At 34.7% G+C, this 27,811-nt stretch overlaps 1 protein-coding gene across 5 annotated transcripts in view; it reads left to right on the top strand.

Annotated features, from left to right (window-relative positions):
* The window catches only part of PJA2 (praja ring finger ubiquitin ligase 2), a 71,351-nt gene that overhangs the window by 1,686 nt on the left and 41,854 nt on the right, over nt 1–27,811 (top strand). For 3 of the 5 annotated variants that reach the window (XM_045087156.1, XM_045087154.1, XM_004761304.3), the window contains exons 2-4: nt 21,500–21,617; nt 22,920–23,120; nt 24,544–25,597. In XM_045087156.1, the coding sequence (XP_044943091.1) occupies nt 21,587–21,617; nt 22,920–23,120; nt 24,544–25,597 (1,286 nt within the window). In that variant the 5' untranslated portion in view covers nt 21,500–21,586. Of the gene's footprint in view, nt 1–16,861; nt 16,975–19,927; nt 20,036–21,499; nt 21,618–22,919; nt 23,121–24,543; nt 25,598–27,811 lie in introns of those variants that run through there. The other 2 variants (XM_045087155.1, XM_004761306.3) reach the window with 2 other exon arrangements.

The raw sequence follows: 27,811 nt of genomic DNA, 5'->3' as shown, positions 1-27,811 counted from the left end.
TATTTGAAGTCAACATTAAATTTGATTAGTTTTAATTACAAACTTTAAATCTTAAAAAATTTTTTAAAAAATTGGAGGAATGTAAGGTGAAAAGTGCAGCTCTCACTTCCCCCTTGTAGTCCTACCTTTATTTTAAAAGTCGACTATTAGGAAAACTTCCTCTGATTATTTCTGGAGCATGGATTCCTGCAAATGGAATTGCTGGGTTAAATGTTATGCATGTTTTAAATTTTGATAACCATTTCTCCCTCTTTTCAGAATTATTCTTGACTGTTACACATTCTCCAGATAAACTTTAGACTCAACTTAGAAGTTTAAAAAAAAATCCTTTGGTTTTTTGAGTGATGTTACATTGAAATTTTAGATTAATTGGGGGCGAACTGACCTGTATGATACTGAGTCTCTCCCCTCATTTCTGTATGCATATATGGTATGTCTTTCGCTTTTATTCACATCTTGCTTTATATTATTGGGTAGAGTTTTATCACTTGTCCCCCCCCCCCCATATGAATGGCATTCCTTCCTAGTATTCCTAGCTATCTTTTGATTTCCTCTAGTGGATGGAAACTTTCAGTGATATTTTCTCTCTCTCTCTTTCTGGTTATAGGAAAACTTTTGGATTTTTTCTGTTTATCATGTATCTGCTCACTTGAGCTGATAATTATCTGAAAGTATTCACAGCTTTCTTGCTTACTTTTCATATTTTATAACTTAAGTGTTTTCCTCATTGCTTTGGCTAGTATACTTCCTATATAATTTTGAAGAATAGCAGTGATAGCTAAAAATTTGTTGTTTCTGACTTTGAGAGAATGCTTCTGATGTTTCAGCATCAGGTATGATGTTTTCTGAAACTTCCTGGTAAATGGAGAATACTAAAATATTTTCTGTTCTTGGCTTTCCAAAATGATTTTTGTTCTCTTTTATTTCTGATGACATTTTTAAAAACTATCAGTGGATGTTGAATTTTATTGATGTTTTTGATTTTTTAGTGATTATATAAGGACATCACCAATATTCCCTGGTTAATATTTTCCCAAAGAGCTCCATTTTAAAGACTCAACTTTATAGAGGATAATTTAGATACAATAAAATGTGTGTATTTAAAATACACAATTCAGTATCTTTTGACAGATACGTACATCCTAGTACGACCACCACATTCAAGAGTAGAATGTTTTCATTACCTCAGTCAAGAATATCTGTCATTCCCAAAAGTTCCCTATGCCATGTACAGTAAGTGACATTTATATCCCTCAGCCCCATGAAATCATTGTCCCCTCTCTCTCTCTCTCACTATAATTTGGTTTCATTTGTTCTAGAATTTCATGTACATGGAATTACATGATATGTACTCTTTTGCATTTAGCTTTTCTTCTCTCAGCATGATGTTTTTGAGAATCATACATGCATGCTTTTGTGTGTTTAACTGATTCATAACTTTTTAATTTTGAGTAGTAGTCTGTGGTGTTGATTTAGTGCAATTTGTTGACCATTTCACCCTATTTATAGATATATAGACTGTTTCCATTTTAGGGCCTCTATTGTAAAGCTGCTATGAACATTCATTTATGACGTTTGGTTTGAAGACAGATTTTTGTTTCTCTTGGGCAAATACCTAGAAATGCATTTGTTGCACTGTATGGAAATGAATGTTTAAATATAAAAACCTGCCACACTGTTTCCTATTTTACAGTTCTAGTTGCTCTATACCCTCATCAACATTCGGTTATTTCAGTCTTTTTAATTTTAGCCCTCCAATGAGTATGTAGTAGTATCACGCTGTAATTTTAATTTGCATTTATCTGATGATTAATGACACTGAAAATTTGCTCTTGGTTGTTCGTATGTCTTCCTTTGTGAAGTATCTGTTCAAATCTTTTGCCCATTTTTAAACATTAAGTTTTTTGTTTCATTGAGTTTTAGGAATTCTTTATATATTTTTGTGTACACAGACTTGTATGTACACAATGCAGTCTGAGGCTTACCTTTTTGTGTTTCCTAACTTTTCAAATTAGAGGATCTTTTCATTTTGATTACATTCATAAGCGCCCAGCTCTTGAGTTTCAGTTCAGGTTGATATCTCATGGTCATGTGATCCAGCCCCTCACAGGTTCTACATTCAGCTGAGAGTCTGCTGGAGATTCTCTCTCTCCCTCTTCCTCTCACCCTACAACTTGGGCTCCTCTTTCTGTCTCTCTCTCAAATAAAATAAATCTTGAAAAAAAAAATTCGGTTCATCAGCCCTCCTTTGATGGTTTGTGTTTGTGTTCTAAATTTGGTCAATGCAAAGTTATGCAGCTCTCCTCTTAATGTTTTCTTCTACAAGCTTTATAGTTTTGGCTTTTATGACAAGGTATATCATGCATTTTGGGTTAATTTTTGTATATGGTGTGAGAAGAGTTAAGGCTCATTTTCTCAGTTCCAGCACCATTTGTTAAGAACACTTTTCTTTCCTTACTGAATCAACTTAGTCAAAAATCAATTGACCAAATACAAAGGAGTCTATTTGTGGACTAACCCCTTGATCTTTCTACATATCATTTTGCCAATACATACATTGTCATGATTATGTTGTTGCTTTATAATAAGTCTTGAAATCAGGTAGTGCAAGTCCTTGAACTTTGCTCTTTTTTGGGGGAGGGGGGAGTATTTACTTTTTTTGTTTTGAAGTTTTTTATTTGAATTCTAGTTAGTTAACATATGGTGTAATAATTAGTTTCAGGTATACAGTACTGTGATTTGACACTTACATACATCACTGGTGCTCATCACAAGTGTACTCATTAATCCCCATCACCTATTTAACCCATCCCCTCCCCACCTCTCTTCTGGTAGCCATCAGTTTGTTGTCTATATTTAAGAGTTTCTTGGTTTGCTCTCTCTCTTTTTTTTTTTTTTGGTCCCTTTGCTTGTTTGTTTTATTTCTTAAATTCCACATAGAAGTGAGATCATGTGGTATTTGTCTTTCTCTAACTGACTTACTGTTTTTCAAACTCATTCTTGCTATTCTAGTTTCTTTGCTTTTCCATAAAATTTTTTAGAAGTGACTTAGTGGTTTCAGTCTTTCATGATTAGTTATTTCATCAAGTTATTATTATATATTAAGTATTATTTTGTATATATTACCATGTTAAGTATACTAGGCCTTTTACCAAGTTAAAGATGTTGTCATTCCATTCCTTAATGTTGGGAATTTTTATGAAGTGGACATTGAATTTTATCATATTTATTGAGATGATCATATGGCTTATCTTCTTTGGTCTGTTAATAAGTTGGATTACATTGCTTTATTTTCAGATGTTAAATCAACTTTGCATTCTTTAGATAAATCTCATATGGCCATAATGTATTATCATATTCATAAATTTGTGGATTTGATTTGCTCAGTTTGTTGAGTACTTTTTTGTATTTATGTTCAGGAAGGTTGCTTTTTCATGTGATTTTTTTTTTTTTAATTTATTAGGATCATGCTGGTCTTACAGAGTTTTAAAGTGTTTCTTAACATTTTCTGAAAAATTTCAGATGAGTGGTTATTTGTTTCATAAGGCTTAGTTAGAGTTTGCAGGCTAACCCATCTGGGCCCAGAGTTTTCTTTTTGAAAGGTTTTAAAGTATTAATTCAATTACTTAAATAGTTGTAAGATGATTAGGGTTATCTGCTTGAAAGCTTTTGGTTTTTGACTAGTGAATTACTTTTATCACTATGTGAGTGTTAGTGGCTTTTGTCTTTGAAGGAGTTTGTCTTTCATCTATTCATCTCCATAGAGTTTTTTTTTTTTTTTAATCCTTTTAGTGTCTGTAGTTACTGTAGTGATGTCTTTTCATTTATTCTTTATGTTGGCCATGTGTCCTCTCTTGTCTTTATTAGTTTGTGTCGAGGTTTATCAATTTTACCAAAGATCCATTTTTTTTGTTTTATTGCATTTAAAAAAAAAACAACAACAACTTTTCAGTTTCATTGATTTCTGGTCTTTACTATTTATTTTTGTATGCTTTTGGGTTTAAATCCATTCTGTTAGAATTCTGTAAGGTATAAGCTTGGACCATTGATTTGAGACCTTTTCCTTCTAACAGTGCTTTAGATAGCCACACAAATTTTCTTAGGTTGGTATTTTCCAAGATAGACACACAAATTTTCTTAGGTTGGTATTTTCTAAGTTTTTTTTTTTTTTTTAGATTTTATTTATTAAAAAAGAAAAGATTTATTTATTTATTTGACACAGAGAGAGAGCACAAGTAGGGGGAGCAGCAGATAGAGGGAGAGGGAGAAGCAGGCTCGCTGTGGAGCAGGAAGCCTGATACAGGGCTGGATCCCAAGACCCCAGGATCATGATGTGAGCTGAAGGCAGATGCTTAACTGACTGAGCCATCCAAATACATAAGTATTTTCTAAATTCTTATGTGACTTTCACTTTGACCCAAGATTGTTTGGAAGTATATTGTTTAATTTCCAAATACTTGGTGATTTTGCTTAAAGCTTTTTGTAATTGATTTTTTTATTTAATTTTTTTGAGGCAGATAACATACTTCCTATAATTTCTTTAAGTTCTTTGAAGTTTGTTTTATGGCCCAGAATATGTAAATGTTTGTAATGTTCCATATGTATTTCAAAATAATGTGCATTTTGCTGCTTTTGAGTGGAGTATTCTATAAGTTCTGTATTGCATATTATATATTTTACATTAAGTATTCTGTAATTGTCAGGTCAAGTTGACTGATGGTCCTTATTAGGTTTTATGTTTCCTTACTAAGGTTTTGTTTACTTGTTTTGTTGATCATTGCAAGAAGTGTTGAAGTCTCCAAGTGTAATTGTGGATTTGTCTATTTTTCCTTTTCTAACAATTTTTGCTTCATGAATTTTGAACCGCTTTTGTTATGTGCATATATATTTAGGATTCTTATGTTTTCTTAGTAAATTGACCCCTTTATATAATATGCCTTCTTATTTCTGACTGTATTCCTTCTTCTGCAGTCTGTTTTATCTGTTATTTGATATCACCAGTCTATCTTTTGGTTAGTGTTTGCATGATAAATCCTTTTACTTTACATCTATGCCTTTATATTTAAAGTAGTTTTGGTTTTGACAACCAACTTTTTTTTGATCCATCCTGACCAGTCTGGCTTTTTAATTAGGTTGTTCAGATTGTTTATATTTAATGTAATTATTAATGTGATTAGGTATAAATCTACTATCTTAGTAGTTGTTTTTTAGTTAATCTATCTGCTGAATGTTATATATTTTTATCTTCATTATTAGCTTGCTACTTACACTTATTTTGTCTCTTTAAAAATTTTATACTGGTTTCTTTATGATTTATATTATACATCTTTAATTCTACTCTATATTCAGGCAATATTATACAACTTTATAGTTTTAGAGCTCCTCAGCAGTATATTGTCAACTTCTTCTTAACTATTTTTTGCATTATTATTGTCATATATTTTATTTTTCATGTGCCATAAGCTCATAATAGCTTGCTACTATGATTGCTTTAGACCTGCTTTGTCCATTATGTCACTAGCCAGTGTGACTATTTAATTTGAATTTAAAATAGTTAATATTAAGTTTAAATTAATTTTCTCTGTGTACTAGCCATTTTGTAAGTGCTTAGTAGCCACCTGTAGGTTTTAGCTTTGAGATTGAACCACCTACGAAGGTTTCCATCATCTCAGAAAAAATCAGTGAGTGCTACTTCACACACTTTTGTTTTGAAATAATTAAAAAGTAAGGCAAAAATATGTTTTACATTTATCTTCACATTAAGTGCAGATAATTTAGAGTTCCACATTTCTTTGTAGAATCAAATATCTGTTTTCTACTTTTTCTGTAGTTTCAGTCTATTGGTAACAACATCTTTTGGGTTGGCTAAAATGTACTCTTTCTTTTTCTTTTTTTTTTTTTTGCAGAGTACTTTGCTAGGTATAGAATTCTTTGTTCACAGTATTTCTTACATTAAAGATGCTGTATATAATCTTTTCTTGATTGCATAGTTTCTGATGAAAAGTCGGTTGTAATTCTTCATTCCTCTGCATCAAAATGTTTCCTTTATTGTTGGGTTTTTATTGCAGGTTGAAAATGATTTGTATTGAGGTGTGCATGCTTTCTTTTTGTAGGGCTTTTTGTGAGTGGTTGCTGAGCTTTTTTTAGATTTAAGGTTTGATCTCTTAAATCATATTTGGAAATTTCTCTAGATTTTCTCTTCTACTTAGTTCTTCTGCACCACTTACTCTCTCTTCTTGTGAGACTTCCATTGCATAGCTGGTAGTTTTTGATAAAGTCCTACAATTCTTGGAGGCTCTGTTTGTGTCTTCCCCACACTTTTTTTTTCTCCTTTTTTAAAAATTACTTTGTATTTCAGTTTGGGTAATTTTTCATAACCCCTCTTGAAGTGCATTTTTACTTCCTCCTGGTCATTTGATGAGCCCATACAATTTTTGGGGGGGGGGTATCGCTATTAATATGTCTTTTATTTCTTGCAGTTGTATTTCCATCTCTTGAAATCCTTGATCTGTTTCCTAGCTCTATTCCAGAAGAATTTTTTCTTTCTTCTACTTCTCCCCTAACCACAATGGAGAACAGTGATTGGTGTCCTTCTGTCACTGGTGTAAGGTTTTTTTCCCCCCATATGGGTGAAAGGCCCAGGTAGGACTTCATTCTTTTCTTCGTTGGAAGGCAGTATCTTCCTTCCCCTCTGAAAGATACCTTCTTAGTCTTCAGCCTACTTCCCAATTTTTTCAGCATCCCTGGATAGGAGCCTTTGAGTGGGTGCCAACTTTCTATGTTTGTGCAGTTCTCAGAGATTTTGTACTCTAATTCAACCCACACTTTGTCTTTACTTGCAATATAATTACCTGAGATGAGAAAACGTAAAACACTCTTTAGGGAAGGTAAATTATCCTGATCCGCTAGGAAATAACATTCAATGTATAGGAAGGATGCATTTTGTAATTTCAAGGGGAACCATTTAAAGATTGGTACCAAAAGGTACATTAAACAAGCTAATAGGTGAAGTAAAATGGAATAGTTACAAAAAAAAATTTTTTTTGACCGGTACCAAAGTCAAGAAAAGAAGGATAAAGGAACAAAGAACAAATGAGAAAGATGATACTTAAACTCAAATATATTAATAATTACATTAAATGTAAATGGACTGTGCACTTCAGTAGCAATACATGTATTGTTAGGCCTTATAAATAAGACCCACCTATATTCTGCTTATAAAAAACACTTTAAATGCAAAAGTACAAATAAGATGAAAGTAAAAAAGAATTGAGTATTGTCTGCAAACACCAAAGGAAAGCTGATGTGGCTCTAATAATCCTGTACAAAATAGATATAGGGCAAGATGTATTATAAGAAATTGAGGATTGTATTATAAGTGGGTCAATTCATTAAGAAGACATAATAATTCTAACTGTGCGTTCACCTAATAATACAGCTTTTGAATGTAGAAGTTAGCATAAATAACAGGAAAGATGTATATGTATTCATAGCTGAGATTTTGAATATACATGTAAAGTCACTGATAGTACAGTTCCAAAAATATCAGTAAAGGAATACAATTGAATAATCACTTTGACATAATTGACATTGATAGAACATCATATCTAACAACTGAAGACCATACTTTTTTTTTAAGTGCACTTCTGACATTTGACAAAGTAATTCTTAAAGAATTATCACATTTCAGATTGACATTACATAGTGTATGTTTTCTGATCATTGAGGAATTAATTACGGTTCAGTAACGGAAAAATAACCAGAAAGCTCCAGATGTTTGAAAGTTAAGCAAGACCTTTCTGAATACTGCATTAATCAAAAACAAAATCACAATAAAAATTAGAAAACATTTAAGTCTGAAAAACAACAAAAATGTTCTATCAGGGGGGCGCCTGGGTGGCTCAGTGGGTTAAAGCCTCTGCCTTCGGCTCAGCTCATGATCTCAGGGTTCTGGGATCGAGCCCCACATCGGGCTCTCTGCTCAGCGGGGAGCCTGCTTCTCCTCTCTCTCTGCCTGCCTCTCTGCCTACTCATGATCTCTGTCTGTCAAATAAATAAATAAAATCTTTAAGAAAAAAGATGTTCTATCAGAACTTATGGAATGAAACTGAAGCAGTACTTTACGAGAACTCTGTAGCTTTCTGTGCATATATTAGTAAAGAAAAAAGGTTAAAAATTACTACTTTAAGCTTGCAACTGAAGGAAACAGCAAATCAAACCCAAAGAAACTAGAAAGATGGAAATAGTATATAGAAAAGTAGAAATTAAGGAGCTACAAATGTTTTATAGTCAGTTTGTTGAGAGGACTTTTTAAAAACAATAAATGTGTAATGAACTGATGAAGGAAAAAATGGGAAAAGACATAAGTTACCAATACCAGGAATGTAAAAGGCATTAATAGAGACCTTTTGGATAGTAAATTATTAATAAGAAGAAATTATGAGCAGCTTTATTTTAATATTTGATAAGTTGAATGAAAGATGATAATCTCTGAAAAATATAACTTATCAAAACTGACATGGGAAATGGAAAATGAGTTGACTAATGTCTATTAAACAAGTTGACTTTTTGAAAACTTTTCTATAAAACCCCAGGCCCAGGTGGCTTCACTGGTAAATTGTAAACATTTAAGTAAGATACATTGCCACTTTTACACAAATTCTTCTGAAAAAAAGTATAAACATCACCCACAATATTTTATGATTTTAGTGTAATCTTGATAGGAAAAGCTAACAAAAGCATGAAAAAGGGGAAAAATATAGGCTAGTATTTATCATGAACATAGATACTGAGATAATCCAGTAATATATAGAAAGGGTAATATAGATCAGAAATTTGTTCCAGGAATGCAAGGTTGGTTTAATGTTTTTAAAGTTAATCAGTGTAGTTCATCTCTTTAACAGAACAATATAGAGAAACAATAGGATCATTTCTGCAGATAAAGAGAAATAATTTGACAAAGTTCAACATCCATTCATGATATAAATCCTCATCATCTTTAGCAAATGAAGAAAATATCCTTTATTTCCTCAAGATAATCAGAAAATGGCAACACCTGGGTAGCTCAGTTAGTTAAACATCTGCCTTCTGCTCAGGTCATGATCTCAGGGTCCTGGGATGGAGCTCCATGTCAGGCTCCCTACTTAGTGGGGAGTCTGCTTCTCCCTCTCCCTCTGTCTCTCCCCTCCCTGTTCATGCGTGTGCACTCTCGCTCTCTCAAATCTTTTTTTTCTTAAAGAGTAACAGAAAACGTACAGTTAACAGCATACTCAATGAAAAGTCTTGTTTCATGTCTAATATCTTTTCTTCTATTCACTGTTACATTGTTATATATGTTATACAAGGCCAGTATGCAAAAATGAATTTTAAGGTGTATATTAGCAACAAAAATGTGTAAAATAAAATTAGAAAAGTATCTTTAGAATAGCATTATGTAGGGGCACCTGGGTGGCTCAGTGGGTTAGGCCTCTGCCTTCAGCTCAGGTCATGATCCCAGGGTCCTGGGATCGAGCCCCGCGTCGGGCTCTCTGCTCGGTGGGGAGCCTGCTTCCCTTCCTCTCTCTCTGCCTGCCTCTCTGCCTACTTGTGATCTCTTTCTGTCAAATGAATAAATAAAATTTAAAAAAAAAAAAGAATAGCATTGTGTAGCAACTGAGTGGCTCAGTTGGTTAAGTGTCTGCCTTTGGCAGAAGTCATGATCCCAGGACATTGGGCCCCTTGCTCAGTGGGGGTCTGCTTCTCCCTCTCCCTTTGTCCTCTCTCCCAAGTAAGTAAGTAATTAAGTAAGTAAAATAACCAAAATATGTGATATCTTTAAGAATAAATATGATAAAAATTGAGGAAACTTCTCTGGCAAAAATGATAGAACAATGCTCAGAAACATCTTATTTTATTTTTAAAATATTTATTTTAGAGACAAAGAGTGTGGGGGTGAAAGGGCAGAGGGAGAGAGAATCTCAAGTAGACTCCCTGTGCTGAGCATGGAGCCTGACTCAGGCTCAGTCTCTCTCAGCCCTTCAATCTTAACTAGAGCCAAAATCAAGAGTCAGATGTTTAATTGACTGAGCCACACAGATGCTCATAGAGACATCTTAAAATACTTTAATAATAGAGAAATATTCCATCTTTATGTAGTAGGAAGCTCAATATTGTTACCATGTCAATTTCCCTCATGTTGAACTATGGGTTCAATACAATCTGAAAATTCCAGATTTTTTTTTTTTTTTTGGTCAAATGGATTCCAGAATTTATATTAAAATATAAATGTCTCAGATGTCATGACTTATTGTGAACCTATAGTCATTAAAACTGTGTGTATTGTGGTGCCTGGGTGGCTCAGTGGGTTAGGCTTCTGCCTTTGGCTTGGATCATGATCTCAGGGTCCTGGGATAGAGCACTACATCAGGCTCTCTGCTCAGCAGGGAGCCTGCTTCCCCCTCCACTCCCCCTCTGCCTGCCTCTCTGACTACTTGTGATCTCTCTCTGTGTGTCAAATAAATAAATAAAATCTTTTAAAAAAACAAAAAAACCCCATGTGTATTAGAACAAGGTAGATAAAAAGGTCAATGGAAGAATATGAGTGTCTAGAAATAGCCCTTCATATAAACTGTTCTTGGTTTATGACAAGAGTGCCACGAAATTAAGAAGAGAATGCATTTACTTTTAATAAATTGTGTTAGATAAAGTAGATACCCACATGATAATGAAATGAATCTTGATTTATACTTGATGCTATATCTTCAAAAGTTCATTTGCGTTTCATCTTAGATCTAAACGTAAAAGCTAAAATTATGAAGCTTGTAGGAGAAAACCTAGATGAATCTATATCACCTTTGCAAAAATTTCTTAAGTAGAACATAAAATTAATAAATTAGACTGTACAATTAAGAATTTCTATTTTTCGGTTGCCTGGGTGGCTCAGATGGTTAAGCATCTGCCTTCAACTCAGGTGATCCTGGGGTCTTAGGATCGAGTCCTGCATCAGGCTCCTTGCTCAGTGGGGAGCCTGCTTCTCCCTCTGGCTCTCTCTGTTTCTCATGAATAAATAATAGAATCTTTTTAAAAAAATTCTATTTTTCAATCTATCATTAAGAAAGGAAAAGGCAAGCCACAGACTGTTAGTATAGTTGGGATAAATAAGTCGGGTAAAGGACTTGTATCAAGAAAATACACATAAATTACAAGTCAAAAAGAAAAAGGCACACAGCTCAGTTTTTAAGAACATGCCAAAAAGTGACCAGATTCTTTACAAAAAGAAGGTATACAAAAGGCAGTGTACACAGGTAAAGTTGCTCTATGTTATTATTCATCAAGGAAATGTCATCATCACACACCTACCAGAATGGCCCCTGTTAGAGATTCACAATAACAAGGGTTGCTAAAGATCAAAGCAACTGATACTACTATATGTTGCTAGTGAGGACTACTTTGGAAAACTGGTAACAACTGTTACAGTTAAGCATGGCTGTATGTCCTGTGACCCAGTAATTCCAGATCATAGAAAGGTAAAAAATGTGTATAAGAATATTTATAACAACATGAATGAATCCCAGAAACATTGTGTTGAGCAAAAGTAGACAGACCACAAAAGAGTTCATACTGTATGATTCCACTTGTGTAGTTTAAAACAGGAAAAACTAATCTAGAGTAGAAGTCCAGAAAGTGGTTGCCTATGGTTTGAGAGAAGTTTAATCAGTTGGAAGGGGTGAGAGAGAACCTTCTGAAATGATGGTAATGATTTATATCTTGATGTAGGTGGTAGTTATTTGGATATATGATATAGGAAGAAATTCATTGAACTATATAATGCATGCTGAAGAGTTTTGTACTTTTTAAAAAATAGTTCTTCAGCAAATGATTGCAGAGAAAAGGAAAATACTTGAAAAGATTTTATCATGAAAATTTCTAAACAAATTTCTGTGGAGTACAAGGAAACCACATTTATACAACAACTTGCATCAACATTTTGCCATGCTTGTTTCTTCGTTTCTCCAAACCTACTCATATAAGCTCTTTTTTTTTTTTTGTAGTTAAAACACATACAAATGTCTAAATATCATAGGTATATTAATTTGTTTTGGACATATTTTGTGAATTTTTATCATCATGTCAAGTTTGCTACATTTAATATGCACAACATTGAATTTTCTATTTTTCTTTTTTCCTGTACTTTTTTTTTTTCTGTTTCTTGGCTTATTGACATGGAAATAATTCTAAACTGTTTATTTGGAACTGATTTGACTTGGCATCCCAGAGGAGGGTGGGTTGAGCAGGGCCCTTCTTAGGTCACATTTAAATCAGATCTTCCTATCTAAATGAGAGGTAAATTTGAGGAATAGCTTTCATCCTTTTTTTTTTTTTTTAAATGTATTGGTATTTTATTCTTCCATCTCAATTTGTCTTTGACTTTAATCTTTTTTTTCCCCTTTGCCAGTTATATTTGCAGTAAACCATAAAAAGTCCTTATTGTTCTACTGTGTTGGCTATATGCCTATTTAATTTCTCTCTATGGATATTCATTTAAAAATAGCACTTTGTAGCAGTTATTTTTTTCTTTTAAAGCTTTATTTATTTGAGAGCAAGAGAGCGCTCACATGAGAGAATGAGAGAGCATGAGAGTGTGCAGAACCGTGGGGGGCCAGCAGGAGAGGGAGAAGCAGATTCCCTGTTTAGTGGGGAGCTCGACATGAAGCTCCATCCCAGAATCCTGAGATCAAGACCTGAGCCCAAGGCAGACCCTTAATTAACTGAGCCATTTAGGTGCTCATTTGCATAAAACTTCTTAAAACAATTTTTAAACAATTTTTAAAACCATTTTTGATGAGATATAGGCTTTTCCATAACAAGTTGGAAATACAGTTTTTTAATCTACTTAAATATAAAAATTTTGGATTATCTAAAGGTCTGTTTCCAATTACATATATTTTATGTTTTTTTTAGTGGAATTTTCACTGTATCCGTACTGAGTTTATTAAAGCTTTTACAGTAATTGACAGAAAAGTCACGAAAATTGGTATTTAAGTAAGCTTACTAGCCTTTTATTAGATTATCTCCTTGTGTTAGTAGGGATAGTAAATCCATTTGATCTCAGAAGTTTATAAGTTGTACTTTTAAAATTTCTCTCTGAATTATCTATTGTCATTTCTACAGTTGTTCATTTACAGAATCTAGTAGTCATATCCCGGAAGTTTTCTTGTGTGTCAGCTTGTAACTTCGAAGTCTAGTGGCTGATAGTACATTATTTGATTTGCTACAATTCAGTCTTCTTGTTTGTAGCAATATATAGGAATAATATCACCTTAGTCCTTAATTATTGTGTATCTGCTAGTTACATTTAGTAGAATATTTTGCAGTTGCCACTGTGTACAAGCAACCTTTTGTGCTTGTGCCTAGAAGATATGAAAAATCTAGAGAAAAATTAAAAAGAATGTGTAAGTATGAGAAATAGTTTAAGTGTAAGCTAAGATTGTTATTCAAAGTAGATACTTTATTAATCTCTTGGAATGTTTACTTTGCCTTAGCAGCTAAAAATAGAAAGATGAGATAATGTTAGTAAACTAAGTTAAGGTGCCTCTGAGTGGGTCAGTCAGTTTAGGGGTCTGCCTTCAGCTCAGGTCATGATCTTGGGGTCTTGGGGTCAAGCCCTGTGTTGGCCTCTCTGCTCAGCAGTGAGTCAGCTTCTCCCTCTCCTTTTGTGATCTCTCTTGTTCTTGCTCTCTCTCAAATAAATAAAATCTTTAAACTAAGTTAAAATGTAATTGGTTCCATCATATACAAAACAGATTTCTGGCAATACTTGTTATAGTTTGTCATAAACTCATTTTGTCATAAAGTTTGTATTATTGAATTTATAACTCAAGTTTGATAATAATTAACCAAAATTTTGTATGACTAATATTTTACTGAAAGGAAATGCAGACTATGATGTAATTTTAGAAGTTTGTTATATGAGGAATTTTAAGAAATATTTTTAGGGCATTTTGTAGGCATTTTTATAAAGGCAAATATGAGAGAATGTAAAACAGATTTTCCAGTGGGCTCGGAAGAGTAATCAGGACTTTGCCTTTCAAATAGTTGGATTAAATTATATTTGTTTATCAACTTACTTATCTATTTCTAGGAAAGGTAGCTGGACAGTGAGTTATTTATAGGCAGCCTGCTAACTGAGAGAAAGTAGTTGCAAATTATATACGTGATAAAGGGTTAATACCCAAAATATATTAGGAATCATGCAACTTAATAGCAAAAAACCAATCCAGTTAGAAAATGGGCAGAGCATATGAGCAGACATTTTTCTAAAGACAACATACAGAGGCACCTGGGTGGCTCAGGAGGTAAAGCCTTTCCCTTTGGCTCAGGTCATGATCTCAAGGTCCTAGGATCAAGCCCCACAACAGGCTCTATGCTCAGCGGGGAGCCTGCTTCACCCGTCTCTCTCTGCCTGCCTTTCTTGCCTACTTGTGATCTCTCTGTCAAATAAGTAAATAAAATCTAAAGACAACATACAGATGGGCAGCAGGTATATGAAAAGATGTTCAGTGTCATTAATCATCAGAGACAGGCAAATCAATAAATGAGATATTAACTCTCATCTGTTAGAACGGCTTTTATCAACAAGAAAAGAAGTAACAAGTGTTGGTGGGGATATGAAAAGAAAACAAACAACCAACCCTGTGCACTCTTGAGGAGATTGTAAACTGATGCAGCCACTGTGGGAGACAGAATGGAGGTTCCTCAAAAAATTAAAATTAGAACTACCATATGATCCAGCGGTTCTACTTCTGGGTGTTTATCTGAAGAAAACAAAAATACTAACTTGAAAAGATAACTACACCCCTGTATTCTTTGTAGCATTATTTATAATGGCCAATGTATGGAAGCAACCTAAGTGTCTATTGTTTGGTGAATGAATAAAGAAGATGTGGCATAAAGTCAGGGAATGCAGAGGTTTGCTGGCTAGACGTGAGAAAGGATTCTCTTCTAGAGTCTTTGGGGGAAATATGGCTCTATTGACACCTTGATTCTGGACCTTTAATTTCCAGAACTGTGAGAGAATTTTTTAAGGAAAGAAAGACAAGAAGAAGGGATTGTCCTAGGGAAGGAAAAAGTTGCAGCAGTGTGTGTGTATACACGTACAATGGAGTATTATTCAGCCATGAAAAAAAGAATGAAATCCTGCCATTTGCAACAATATGGGTAGACCTTAAGGGTATTATACTAACTGAAATAAGCCAGACAGAGAAAGACAAATACTGTTATGACCTCATATGTGGAATCAGTAAAAGCTCATAGATACAGAGACCAGATAGGTTGTTGCCAGAGGTGGGAGTGGGAGGCAGGCAAAATGGGTGAAGAGGGGCAAAAGGTACAAACTTCCAGTTACAAAGTAAGTCAGTCATGGGAATTAACATACATTGTGGTGTCTATAGGTAATAATCCCATATCATATATTTGAAGGTTGCTACAATAAATCTTAAAAGTTTAAGAAAAAAATTTGTTACTATTTATGGTGATAGATGTTAACTAGATGGATGTTACTTTGATGATCATTTAGCACTCTATACAAATATCAAATCATTATGTTGTATACTCAGTACTAATATGCCAGTTACACCTCTGTTTTTTGTTCTTTGTTTTTTTTTTTTTTTGAGTTATTTTTGGCTCCCAGCAAATATGTCACTGGGGTATAGATCCAAGCTTTTAGTTGAAACTCTTCTGGAAGTTCAGCGGATTTCTCCTTTCCTTTGCCTAAAACTTCACTTAAATCAGCCAGATTTAAATTCTAAAAGTAAGTGTTCCTGATGCAGTAGGTATGTAGTGAATATCTGTTAGAGGAAAGGTAGAATATAGGAGCTAAGAGCAGGTCTGACATTGCCCGCCAGCAGAACACCAATGTAATTCATTTTGGTACTATCAATCCTAGTATGGCACTACCTATGCTGCGAATAAGCAGATCTTATTTAAAAGGGAGAAAATATGCTTTCATGAGTTGGGGGGTAGGAAATCTTTGTTTTAATATTAAGTAGAAGTATAAGAAAAAATCAGTATCTTAGTGCATGTAATTTAAATTATTTGTGTTTATTATTTATTGCAGGATAATTTGTTATGCTTCAATAGAACTAATAGCTGGGAACATTTATTATATCTCATAGTTTCTGAGTCAGAAATTCAGGAGTAGCCTGTCTGGGTGGTCTCAAGGTCTCTCAGGAGGTTGCAGTCAAGGTATAGGTTGGGACTTCATCTGAAGACTTGATTGGGACTTACTGAAGGTGCTGCTTCCTGGGTGATTGATTCACATGGCTGTTACCAGAAGATGTGAGTTCCTTCTGGCTCTTGGCAGAAACTGCCAGTTCCTCAACATGTGGACCTTAGGATTGCTTGAACGATCTCCTGTGTAACAGCTTGCTTCTCCCAGAGAGAGTGAGCTGAGAGACAGCAAGAAGGAAGCTGCAATGACTTTTACGCCCTCATCTTGTACATTATACATTGTCTTCAGTAGAAACAAGTTGCTAAATACAGCCCACACTGAAGAGGTGCAGATTCAGCTTTGCTTTTTGAAGAAGTTTCAAAGAATTTGTAGATCAGAATTGTTTGTTCATTCATTCATCCTTTTGTTCAACAGACATTTGAATTCATACTGTGTTAGACTATGTGTTAGAACCAGTGCATTTAATAGATTGCATTAATAGTGCATTTAAGTAAGAAGAAAAAAGCAAGGTCTATGTCTTTAAAATCACTACTCTTTATTTATTTTCTTTAAAGATTTTTTTTTATTTGACACAGAGAGAGATCACAAGTAAGCAGAGCAGCAGGCAGATAAAGAGGGGGAAGCAGGCTCCCCGCTGAGCAGAGAGCCCAATGTGGGGCTTGATCCCAGGACCCTGAGATCATGACCTGAGTCGAAGGCAGAGGCCCAACCCACTGAGCTACTCAGGAGCCCCTAAAATCACTACTCTTTAAGTTCTGCTGTAGGAGGTGTGTATCCCATAACCATGCTTTTCCTTGTATTCTTTTGAAGGTTGTTTTTATTGTCTCTCTGTAGCTGCTGGCATATTTTTCCTAGTCAAAATGATAAAGTGATGACTTCCAGGTTAATAAGATCTAGAATTAATACTTTGCTGATTCACTCTTTTAATTCTTAGACAGCAGCGTATTTATATAGTTTACTTGATGACAGTTCATAAGAAAGAAATATATGAAAGTCCCAAAGCATTTGAATTGAATAATTGAATCATATGTTACTTATTATATGACTACTACAAAGAGCAAGAGACTAATTCAGCAAAGCAAACATCTCTTCAGAAAGAACTGGGACTGAATGTTTCTGATATACTTGAGATACAAGTTTGGGACTGATGAATTAACTATTTTAATCTATTTTAATCTTGACACACTACTGTGGTTTTTATTTCTTGCTCTTCATCCTCTCTCCTCCCTGTTCTGCTTTTTTTTTTTTTTTAATTTTCATACTTTTTTATTTGGAAATGAGATAACACTGTTACAGATACCTGACTATAGCTGGCCTTAGGTGAAATAAAAATAATTAGTATTTACAGAGGGATTCCATTCTACGTTTTATTCATAAGGCATGAACTACTTTTGAAAAGAATAAAAGAAGCAGAGAACAAGAAAGTATAAGACATTTAGAAGATTATTACAGAGAATACTGGAAGTAAAAGTAGATGAAGTTTACCAGCTCACAGAGTGAAAATGAGAAAGAAAAGTTTACAGACAAAGGATTAATCTATATAGGCAAAATACAGAGAAAATACGAATTTTGAAAAAGGACATCTTTTAGACAAACTGACACAGGTCTTTTAAACAGCCCAATTAAGGCCATGTAGGAGAAATTTTAAAATGGCCTGCTCCTTAGAAAGTCCTTGTGGCATTATAGAATATCATTTATTAAGAGGATAACCTAAATATTCCAGGGAGAAAAATTAGTTTACATAGGAGAAATAAATTGGCAGAATGGGATGCCATATTCCAACATGTTGAAATGTTGGAATGTTGGAATGTTGGATGTTGGAAAACAGTGTGTCTCAGAGTTTGGAGAAAGTGGTTTGGGGCCATACCTAAAGTATGAGGGAGGGATGAAATGTTTTCAGGCATGTGACCCAGAGTTTACCTTCTTCTTTTTTTTTTTTTAAGATTTTATTTATTTATTCGACAGAGAGAGATCACAAGTAGACAGAGAGGCAGGCAGAGAGAGAGAGGGAAGCAGGCTCCCCGCTGAGCAGAGAGCCCGATGCGGGACTCGATCCCAGGACCCTGAGATCATGACCTGAGCCGAAGGCAGCGGCTTAACCCACTGAGCCACCCAGGTGCCCCAGAGTTTACCTTCTTATGTAAAATTTCTGAAACAGTTACTCGATCTTCTAGTAAAGACAGACAACACACGCACATGAGGACATGGGATTCAAATCAGAGGACTTAACTCAGAAGTACAATCAAAAGATATCAGAGCCAGGGTCATGGGCCTTGAAAACAAGTAGACTTGTTTTCAAAAGTATAGACAAGGATGTTGGAGGGCTCCGAAGAGAGTATCTTTAGGAAGCAGGTGGAATCACATTAAAGACATTTTTTAAGGGGTGCCTGGGTGGCTTAGTTGGTTAAGTGTCCAGCAAGGTTAAGTATCCTTGATCTCAGCCCAGGTCTTGATCTCGGGGTCTTGAGTTAAAGCTCTGCTTTGGACTCCATGCAGGGTGTGGCGCTTCTTTAAAAACAAAACAAACCCTCTTACTCAAACAATGGTTTTCAGTTCTTTGGACTCTTTCCAGTTGCAGCTCCTTTTCTCTCACTATCTCTTTATAGCATTCTGCTCAGTCTTTTACATCCAGCATTCTACCAAAGGTGCCCTTGTCAGGATCTTCAGTATCCTCCATGTTGCTGAGTTCAGCGGCCAGTTATAGATCCTCCTCATACTTTATCTCTTAGCAGCATTTGGCACAGTGGATCAGACAGTTCTTCTCTCTGATGCACTTTCTTCATTTGGCATCCACACAACTGGGTTTTCCTTTTCTCTCATTGGCCTATGCCAGATTTTCCTATTACTTCTTTTTTCCTGGCCTTTTTGTGTTGGATCATCTCAGGGCTTCAGCCCTTGAAATTTTTTCCTTCACCAAGTACACTTAAATGTCCAAGTTCATGCTTCTTTGAATATTATTTACATACCGATCACTCACAAATAATACTGGCAGCTCAACGTTCTTTAGTCAACTCCAGGTTCCTATTTAACATTTTCTACTTGAATGTCTGATAGATATCTCAAATTTAACACATCTGAAACTAAACTGAATATATTTTCTCCAAACCTGCTTCTTCCACAGATTTTCCTATTTCAGTTAATGGTAACTCTTTTATGTTTCTAGTTGTCCAGACTATAAAGCTTCGAGTCAACCTTGACTCCTTCCTTACCTTATTTTATAAACTGTATCAGAAAATTTTGCTGACACTGCTTTCATAATTAATTCAGAATTTGACCATTTCTCACCACTTTTTTACCCTGGTTGAAACTATTGTCATCTCTTGCCAGTATTATTTTGATAGCTTTGCAACCAGGCTCCTTGCCTTTGACCTGTTTTCCTTCAGTCTGTTCAAAACAGTAGCCAGAGTGTTCCTCTTAAAACAGAAGTTAGGTAGTATCTGTTCTGTGTTCAGAACTCTTCAGTGCTTTTCCGGCTCACTTAGAATAAAACCTGCATTTCTTGCATTATCCTATAAGAGCCTAAGTGATCTGTTCCACCTAACCCTCCGCACCCACCCACCCTAACTAATTTTCTAACCTCATCTGTTGCTTTCTCTCTTATTTATACCATCCCAGACTTCTTGCTATGATCACTTCTGAAAGTTTTCACCTCAGGAACTTCCTTTTATTCTGCCTAAAATGTTCTTGCCCTAGATTTACACATGGTTCTCTCCCTCACAGGTGTGGGATGATCAGATGATCACTACCCAGTGAGGTTTTCCCTAACCACCGTATTTCTAATTGCATACCCTCAGCAACTCTTCAGTCTCTGTTTTATTTTGCTCCACAGTATGTATTGTCTAACATATATTTATTTACTTCTTGTTTTGTTTAGTGTCTGTACCATATACTGTAATTTTAAGAGGTCAGGAATATTTGTACACTTAGTTCATTATCGTCAGCACTAGAAGTAGTACGTGGGAATATGGTGAAATAAAGCTTTATTGTAAAGAAAAGACTCAGTAAAATACTTGTGAATTTAAATCCATGATCATGCTTTACAGTTGCCATGTACTATACTGTGAATATGTGAAGATTCAAGTTATCTCAGATCATTCAGATTCAAGTTATTTCAGATCATTTTTCTTAGTATTAAAACAATTAAGTAGAGCTTATGTTTTTGCCAGTATAGTAGCTTTGGGGGGGGGCAGTATTATTTATCCTTTAGCTGTTGCTAATAGTCTGACGTGGTTCACAACCTATTGCTGAATTTGTAATTTATATTGGAGAATGTGTGTGTGTACTCTTTTGTATGTTAATATATAGCTATCTATGGCTAGACAGTTAACATGTACAGTTAAGCTCATTTGCAGAACTGTCATCTTCTACTAAGTGGTGATAGGCAATTAACAGGTAATTAGCCATATTTCCAATGTTTAAGTAAATAAGGTGTTTAAATAGAAATGTAAGCCCTTACCATGCTTTTTTAAAAAGCACAGGTTGCAACTTTTGAGGTAGTAAATGAATTAATGGCAAATCAGAAGGTCATTTTATATTTGTTACATGATAATAAAATATTTAGTTTTAAATTAGAGTAGGTTCTAATTTGGGATTAAAATATCTGAATGAGGGTCACCTGGGTGGCTTAAAGCCTCTGCTTTCGGCTCAGGTCATGATCCCAGTGTCCTGGGATCAGGCCCTCCATCGGGCTCTCTGCTTAGCAGGGAGCTGCTTGCCCCTCTCTGTCTCTGTCTGCCTCTCTGCCTACTTGTGATCTCTCTCTGTCAAATAAATAAATAAAATCTTTAAAAAAAATCTGAATGGTAAGTTGACTATTTTTAAACAATATAATTATTTACACATACTAATTTTAAATTGTTCCAAGCCATTATGCATTTTTAAAATAAAGTTTGTATTCCTAGGGTTAACTTCTTTTAACAGTGCCAGGGCTAAAGGAATTCCAGTGCTTGATGGAGAAGCAGAGAGAGCATAGTGTAGTAGACCCCCAGATAGTTTGGTTACATAGCTCAGTAAACATTTCTTCCAGTTTGTCTGCTTATTTACTTTTAAATAATATCTTTGTTATCATTGTCAGTCTCAAGGATGATATATACTAATAAGGTTTTTTAAGAGGAGATGTAGCTTTTCAAATAACCATCTTGATAGTTGTAAGGTTTTTGTGGACTTGTCAGATCACATTGTATTTTTCTATTATGGGGCTAACAAAGAGCTTCACTAGGAGGAGTATTAGTTTTGCCATTTTTGTTTTGTGTTTTGTATTATTATTTTGTTTAATCCATGGTTTCTTTGTAGGAATCTTCTGCAGCTTGTTCATTGTATGAGTAAAAACCAAGTCATATCCATAATTGCACTGAACTGGGCACAAGAAAACTGCCATATATGTCACAGTATACTGAAAAAGAGCCAGCAGGTAAGCAGAGTTTGTCAATTCCTCTATATTGAGGACTTTGTATTTTTCTCTCAAGATACCTTGAATAGTGTACCTGACATGGAGTCATGGTCTTAATTTAAGGCCATTTTTGATTGGTATATTGAATATAAAGCTTAATTTCCAATTTTTGATATGAAAATAAGTATAAGTTCTTATTTTCTTTCTGTACCCCCTTGGCTACTATTTTGCTTTCCATTTTGGAGACTATTCCTTTGGAGGAGTTGTAAAGGGTACTGTTTCTGTAGTCAAACTCTTCAGTTACTGGACGGTTACTAAATACTGAATTTTAACTTTAATTTTTTTGATCTTTAAAATGAAGTACAATATCTGTCTCATAAGTTTGTTGCAGGAATTAAATAACAATGTAAAACTTGATTACTCTATGTTATAAATAATGTGTTTTTTATCTGTGCTTGGAAGCAGTTATATTGTTTTAATGCAATAAAACAAAAATATGTAATTGTTCCTTTGATTGTTTCATATACTGTGAGAAAATTTTTTTTACCTCTTGTATAATATATGTAAAATCTAACTGACTAAAGAAATTTAAACCTTTTATATATAGATGTGATAATGTTCTTAGTTAAAGGTGCTACTGTTTACTACTATATATGCTTCAGCCATCAGAACTTAGTATTAAAGTTGTTCAAATGTTGATGGGTTTTGCTACCATAGTGTATACCATTGGTAGTTTTGGAAGGTGGGGTAGCATGTCTTTGACTTGGCTCATTGCTGTTTTCTTTTGGAGAATTTTATCTGACCCTAATATTTGGAGTATGTTTTATTATGGCCCAGTTGGTTCTTCATGATAGTACCCAGTTAAAGTTATCTATTACCTTGGATAGGAATGCATTCACTTTTAATGTAATTGAAACCATCATTTCATGTACTAGTAATTCAAGGAGGTATTAAGGAGTTATACATAAGGTACTTTACTTAGATAATTTGGAGGATCATTGTCCAATCCTTAATGAGCTTTTGCAGTATGGTGTATGAATTTTGCACATGAGAAATTGCTTTTATTAGGTTACATCATAAAAATCTAAAATATCTTAAAGATACCAACTTTAAAAGCTATTTTGGGGGGTAAAGAGGCATATAACTCTCATAATATTTAATGTATACTTTTCAGGTATGTTTTACAGTATTAATAAGGTGTACTGGATGTTCAGTAGCATATGATTTGGCAAGAAATAGCATTTATGTTGAAATATTGCCCCTACTGGTCACCAGAATAAAAGTCATTGTATGCCTCTCTTATTTTTTAACTCTGTTTTTCAGCAATGGATCAAGAATCCAGCAAGGCTGCCTGGCCCAAACCAGCAGGAGGATATCAGACAATCACAGGCAGGAGATATGGAAGAAGACATGCATATGTCAGTTTTAAACCATGTATGACGAGGCATGAAAGAAGTTTAGGTCGGGCTGGTGATGACTATGAAGTGTTGGAACTAGATGATGTTCCAAAGGAAAATTCCTCAGGTGCGCAACATGGGATTATATAAGAGCTATCAATAAGCATGTAGGAATTGATCTTGTAATATTTGAGATTGTGTGTGGGTTTTATGTGTCTATGATACATTTCTCTCAAGAATTCTATTTTGGTATTTTAATTGAATTTAATATTATACAATTAAACATAGACAAAAATAGAATACAGTCAGTCATTAAAATACAGCTACATTGCCATGGCAGTGATTACCTTATCACATCCTTTAGCCAGTGGAGATCCTCAGCTTTCGAAAAAAAACTTTAATGTGAACTGAATATGTTTTTCTTGCATATTATATTTAATAGCTTTTTTGTTTTAATTGTATCTCCAAATAATTTAGGTTGGCTAATTTGATTTTTTAAAATCATTTTATGATGTATGAATGTCAAATAATAGTTATTTAATTAAAATTTCTTAATTATTCTGTGGTCTGGGAAAGTATTTTGCATATATGCATGTACTTTAATTACACATCTTTGGGCTACACATCTGTGGTCATCTTATTCTGAGCAAATTTGATAATTCTAGGTTATTTTTACTGTCATTTATAAACAAGAGCCTAAATTATTAGCTAATAAGTTCATTCTGTTAAAGAAGCCTTTCTCTGATATGATGAGACTGCTCTTTAGTTATTTATAATTTATAAATTTTTGTTCCAACAAAATGGGTATCATCCAGCAAAACTCAGATGTCATCATTCTTTATTATTACATTAGTAGTAATAAAAGGTAATCAGGCTTAAAGTGCTTTATAGAATAGATATGATTTTATTTTTGTCCCAAGATATGACAGACTATGGCAAAGAGATTCAGCTTGTTGACTTTTTGTTGTTTTGCAGTCATAGCTGTAACATATCTAAAGTTAACTCATTATTATAGATGCATTATAAGAATCCATTCTGGGAGTAGAAATCTAATATATATGTGGGAACTGAGATATAATCTTCTGAATTGACATCAGACACAATCGAATTTCATTTCTGTTAGATCTGTAACCTGTTCTTTTATCTCTGAAAAATACTGTTGCAGTTATTTTAGCTGCCCATAATAAAAGAAGTTAAGTTTGTATTGTGCACCCTAACAACTGGGAGGACAGATTGGTTACCCTATGACTTGACTTATACCTCTCCTTTTAATGTCTTTTACAGAATGTTTTAGGTATCTGGATTTAGGCAAAAAACCTCCTAAAGACATCTGAGGCAGAGGATACTGAAGGGCTCTACAATGGCATAAATGAACTCATAGGGTAACCGGTGTGCCCTCTCAGTTAAGGGTGGGAGCATAGAAGTACCTGCCAGAGAAATTCAGTCATACTCAAGCGCATAATTATTAGTATAATATCTGCTTAAATAGTCATTAGTAAATAAAATTATATTTAATGTCTCCAAATATGTTTTCTTTATTCTCTGTGAAGGTTCCAGTCCATCGGATCAAGTTCATTCTTCTTTACCCAATGACACTTTATTTGAAAAAAGTGAAACCGAAATTCCCATTTGTGATACAACATTGAATCAAACCATTGAGAGCAGTCCATCCTTTGCTGCGGTACATCATAGCGAGGAGGGCAGGGAGACTTTAGGAAGCAGTACAGATCTTCATAATCACTCTGAGGGAGAATATACTACAGAAGCTTGCAATGCTTCAAGTGTACAACATGGAATTTCATTGGTTCAGACTGACTCTTATAATCCAGATGGCACGCATGGAGAGGCCAGTGACCGTCTTCAGCTTTCTGCAGAAGTTGTGGAAGGTGGTGGCTATCAGGAAGCATTGGGCAATACAATATTTGAGTTGGCAAATGGAGAGGTAGAGGCATACACTGGTCTTTCACCACCAGTTCCCTCTTTTAACTGTGAAATAAGAGATGAATTTGAAGAGCTAGATTCAGCACCTTTAGTCAAAAGTTCTACTGGTGATACTGAGTTTGTCAGTGAGAACAATCAGGAATTTCAGAGGTCCTCTTCTGAAGATGAAGTTGTTAGAAAGAAACAACAAAATGATACTAGCCAGGAGAGTCAGAGAGAAAATGCAGCTGAAGATGCAGTGTGTGCTCCCAGGCATATCTGCAGTGAACAAAATACTAGTGATAAGGGAAAGAACCAGGGAAGTTTTCCTGAACAGGTAGTAAGGCCCAAAGTTAGAAAACTGATAAGTTCAAGCCAGGTGGACCAAGAAACAGGTTTTAATAGGCATGAGGCTAAACAAAGAAGTGTTCAGAGATGGAGGGAGGCTTTGGAAGTTGAGGAAAATGGCTCAGATGACCTATTAATAAAATGTGATGACTATGATGGAGAACATGACTGCATGTTCTTGGATCCACCTTACTCAAGAGTTACGCATAGGGAAACAGAACATAACCAAGTAACAGCGGAAAGTGGAGCCACAGCAGGAAGGCAAGAAGTGGTGGATAACACCTTTTGGAATGGCTGTGGAGATTATTACCAGCTGTATGACAAGGATGAAGATAGGTAAGATTTTGTACTTTTGTCTGATTGTGTGGTTTATTTCAAAGTGGTTTATTTCTACCAACCATAACGTTTGATGGATGGGCTCTTTGACATGGTCAGGGAATTAGGTACTTTGGCCAAATATTCTTATTTTCTCAGTGTTAACCACACATGCAAACTGCTGTTTAGTTACTTACAGTTATTTACAGAAACTTCCTTTGGGGCATTTCAGGAATTTATAGAAATTGTAATTTCAGAAAATTCTGATTAGTTCTTAACAAAAGGATAGAGATACTAATTATTTCATTTCTTAGTATTTCATATTCTTAGTATTTCAGTTTATAAACTATAAAGTAAACATTATTATATTAAAAAAAAAATTCTGTGTTAATTCATCCTGGACTTAAAAAGTGATTTAAGATCACAGAAAATTTTGATAATACTGTATTAACTTTGCCAATATTTATTAATGTCACCTGTTTCTCTCTTCCTCTTGTTGCTCTTTTTTTAATTTTTATTTTTTTAAAGATTTTATGTATTTATTTGACAGAGATCACAAGTAGGCAGAGAGGTAGGCAGAGAGAGAGAGAGAGGAGGAAGCAGGCTCCCTTCTGAGCAGAGAGCCCGATGTGAGGCTCCATCCCAGGACCGTGGGATCATGACCTGAGCCAAAGGCAGAAGCTTTAAACCACTGAGCGCCCATTTGTTGCTCTTTTGTTGTTGTTGCGCCCCCTTGTTGCTCTTTTTATCATTAGGTTTATTTTTTGCCTATTTATAGGTAAAATATATGTATAAAAATATATACCACACCACAATGTGATATATATTATTTCCCCTATTTATAGACCTGGTAACTGAAGCACAGGAGAGTTGACTTCCCAAGGTAACAAAGCTAGTAAATTCTGGAGCTGGAATTTGCATTTCTACTTGCTGCCTAATACAAATGGGTATCTCAAGAGAACATACAACTTTCTTTCTTTTTTTTTTTAAGAGGGAGAGAGAGAGAGCGTGAGCAGGGTGAGGAGTTGAGGAGCGGATGGGCAGAAGGAGAGGGGGAAAGAATCTTAAGCAGGCTCCATGCCCAGGGCAGAGCCAGACTTGGGGCTTAATCTTAACAACCCTGAGATCATGACCTGAACCAAAATCAAGAGTCAGATGTTTAACTGACTGAGCCACCCAGGTGTCCCACAGCTTTTCATAGAGTAAGCATTCTGTGTTCCTCGTATATAGAATATTTCCCCCCCCAAAACTGTAAGACCATAAAAAGAAGAGAGAAATGGAAAATTTCTTTGTCCAGCTTCTGATTTTCATTACTCTCGAGTCCAGATTTTCACAGACTTTGGAGCTAATTGGAATAGATCTTGCTCAGTTAACAGTGCAGTTTCAAGATCTTACTGACTTGTAGAAATAATGGTTACTTTTTATTTTTAACTAGAGAGTAGTACAAAGGAAGAAATTTTTCCTCTTAAATATGAATACATTTTATGTATTTCATATCACAAAATTAATAAAATGTATTTGGTTTTCTTTGGACATATGGATAAAGCTTGTATAATGTAGCATAAGTAACTTGTAGAAACAGTTGAAATCTAATTTCTACTACTGTCTTTTTTTTTTTTTTTAAGATTTTATTTATTTATTTGACAGACAGAGATCACAAGTAGGCAGAGAGACAGGCAGAGAGAGAGAGAGGGAAGCAGGCTCCCTGCTGAGCAAAGAGCCTGGTGTGGGATTCGATCCCAGAACTCTGGGATCATGACCTGAGCTGAAGGCAGAGGCTTTAACCTACTGAGCCACCCAGGTGCCCCATCTACTACTGTCTTTAAGTTGTAAACTTCAAGGGCTAGCAGACTATATTTATATAACCTACTGTTTTTTAAGTCTAAGAGTAAAATTCATTAAGAACTTCTCCCTAACTTATTTGTTTTTTCAATTTAGGCCCATAGTCTTTTATGCAGAATCCACAAAGTTCTTTTTAAAATGGAAATTGAAATCAGAATCTTAATTGGTACTAACTTATTTGATGCAGATCTGGATCTGAACTAACGTGAGGCCTTTTTTTGGAGCATTCCTAACATTTATTGCAGAAATATGAAAGTGTTTGATTACTAAGTTTTGGGGTTAGACCCCACTGGGAATTATTAAATAATACATCTGAATCTCAGCAGGAAAAAATCTGACTTTTAAAACATACTCAACCCTAAGATTTTTGGATTAGATTATGAACCTTTACTA

Source organism: Mustela putorius, unplaced genomic scaffold (assembly GCF_011764305.1).
Source record: "Mustela putorius furo isolate JIRA1106 unplaced genomic scaffold, ASM1176430v1.1 tig00001063_pilon_pilon_pilon, whole genome shotgun sequence".
NCBI classification, from domain to species: domain Eukaryota; kingdom Metazoa; phylum Chordata; class Mammalia; order Carnivora; family Mustelidae; genus Mustela; species Mustela putorius.
This window is presented reverse-complemented; position numbering and strand designations above follow the sequence as displayed.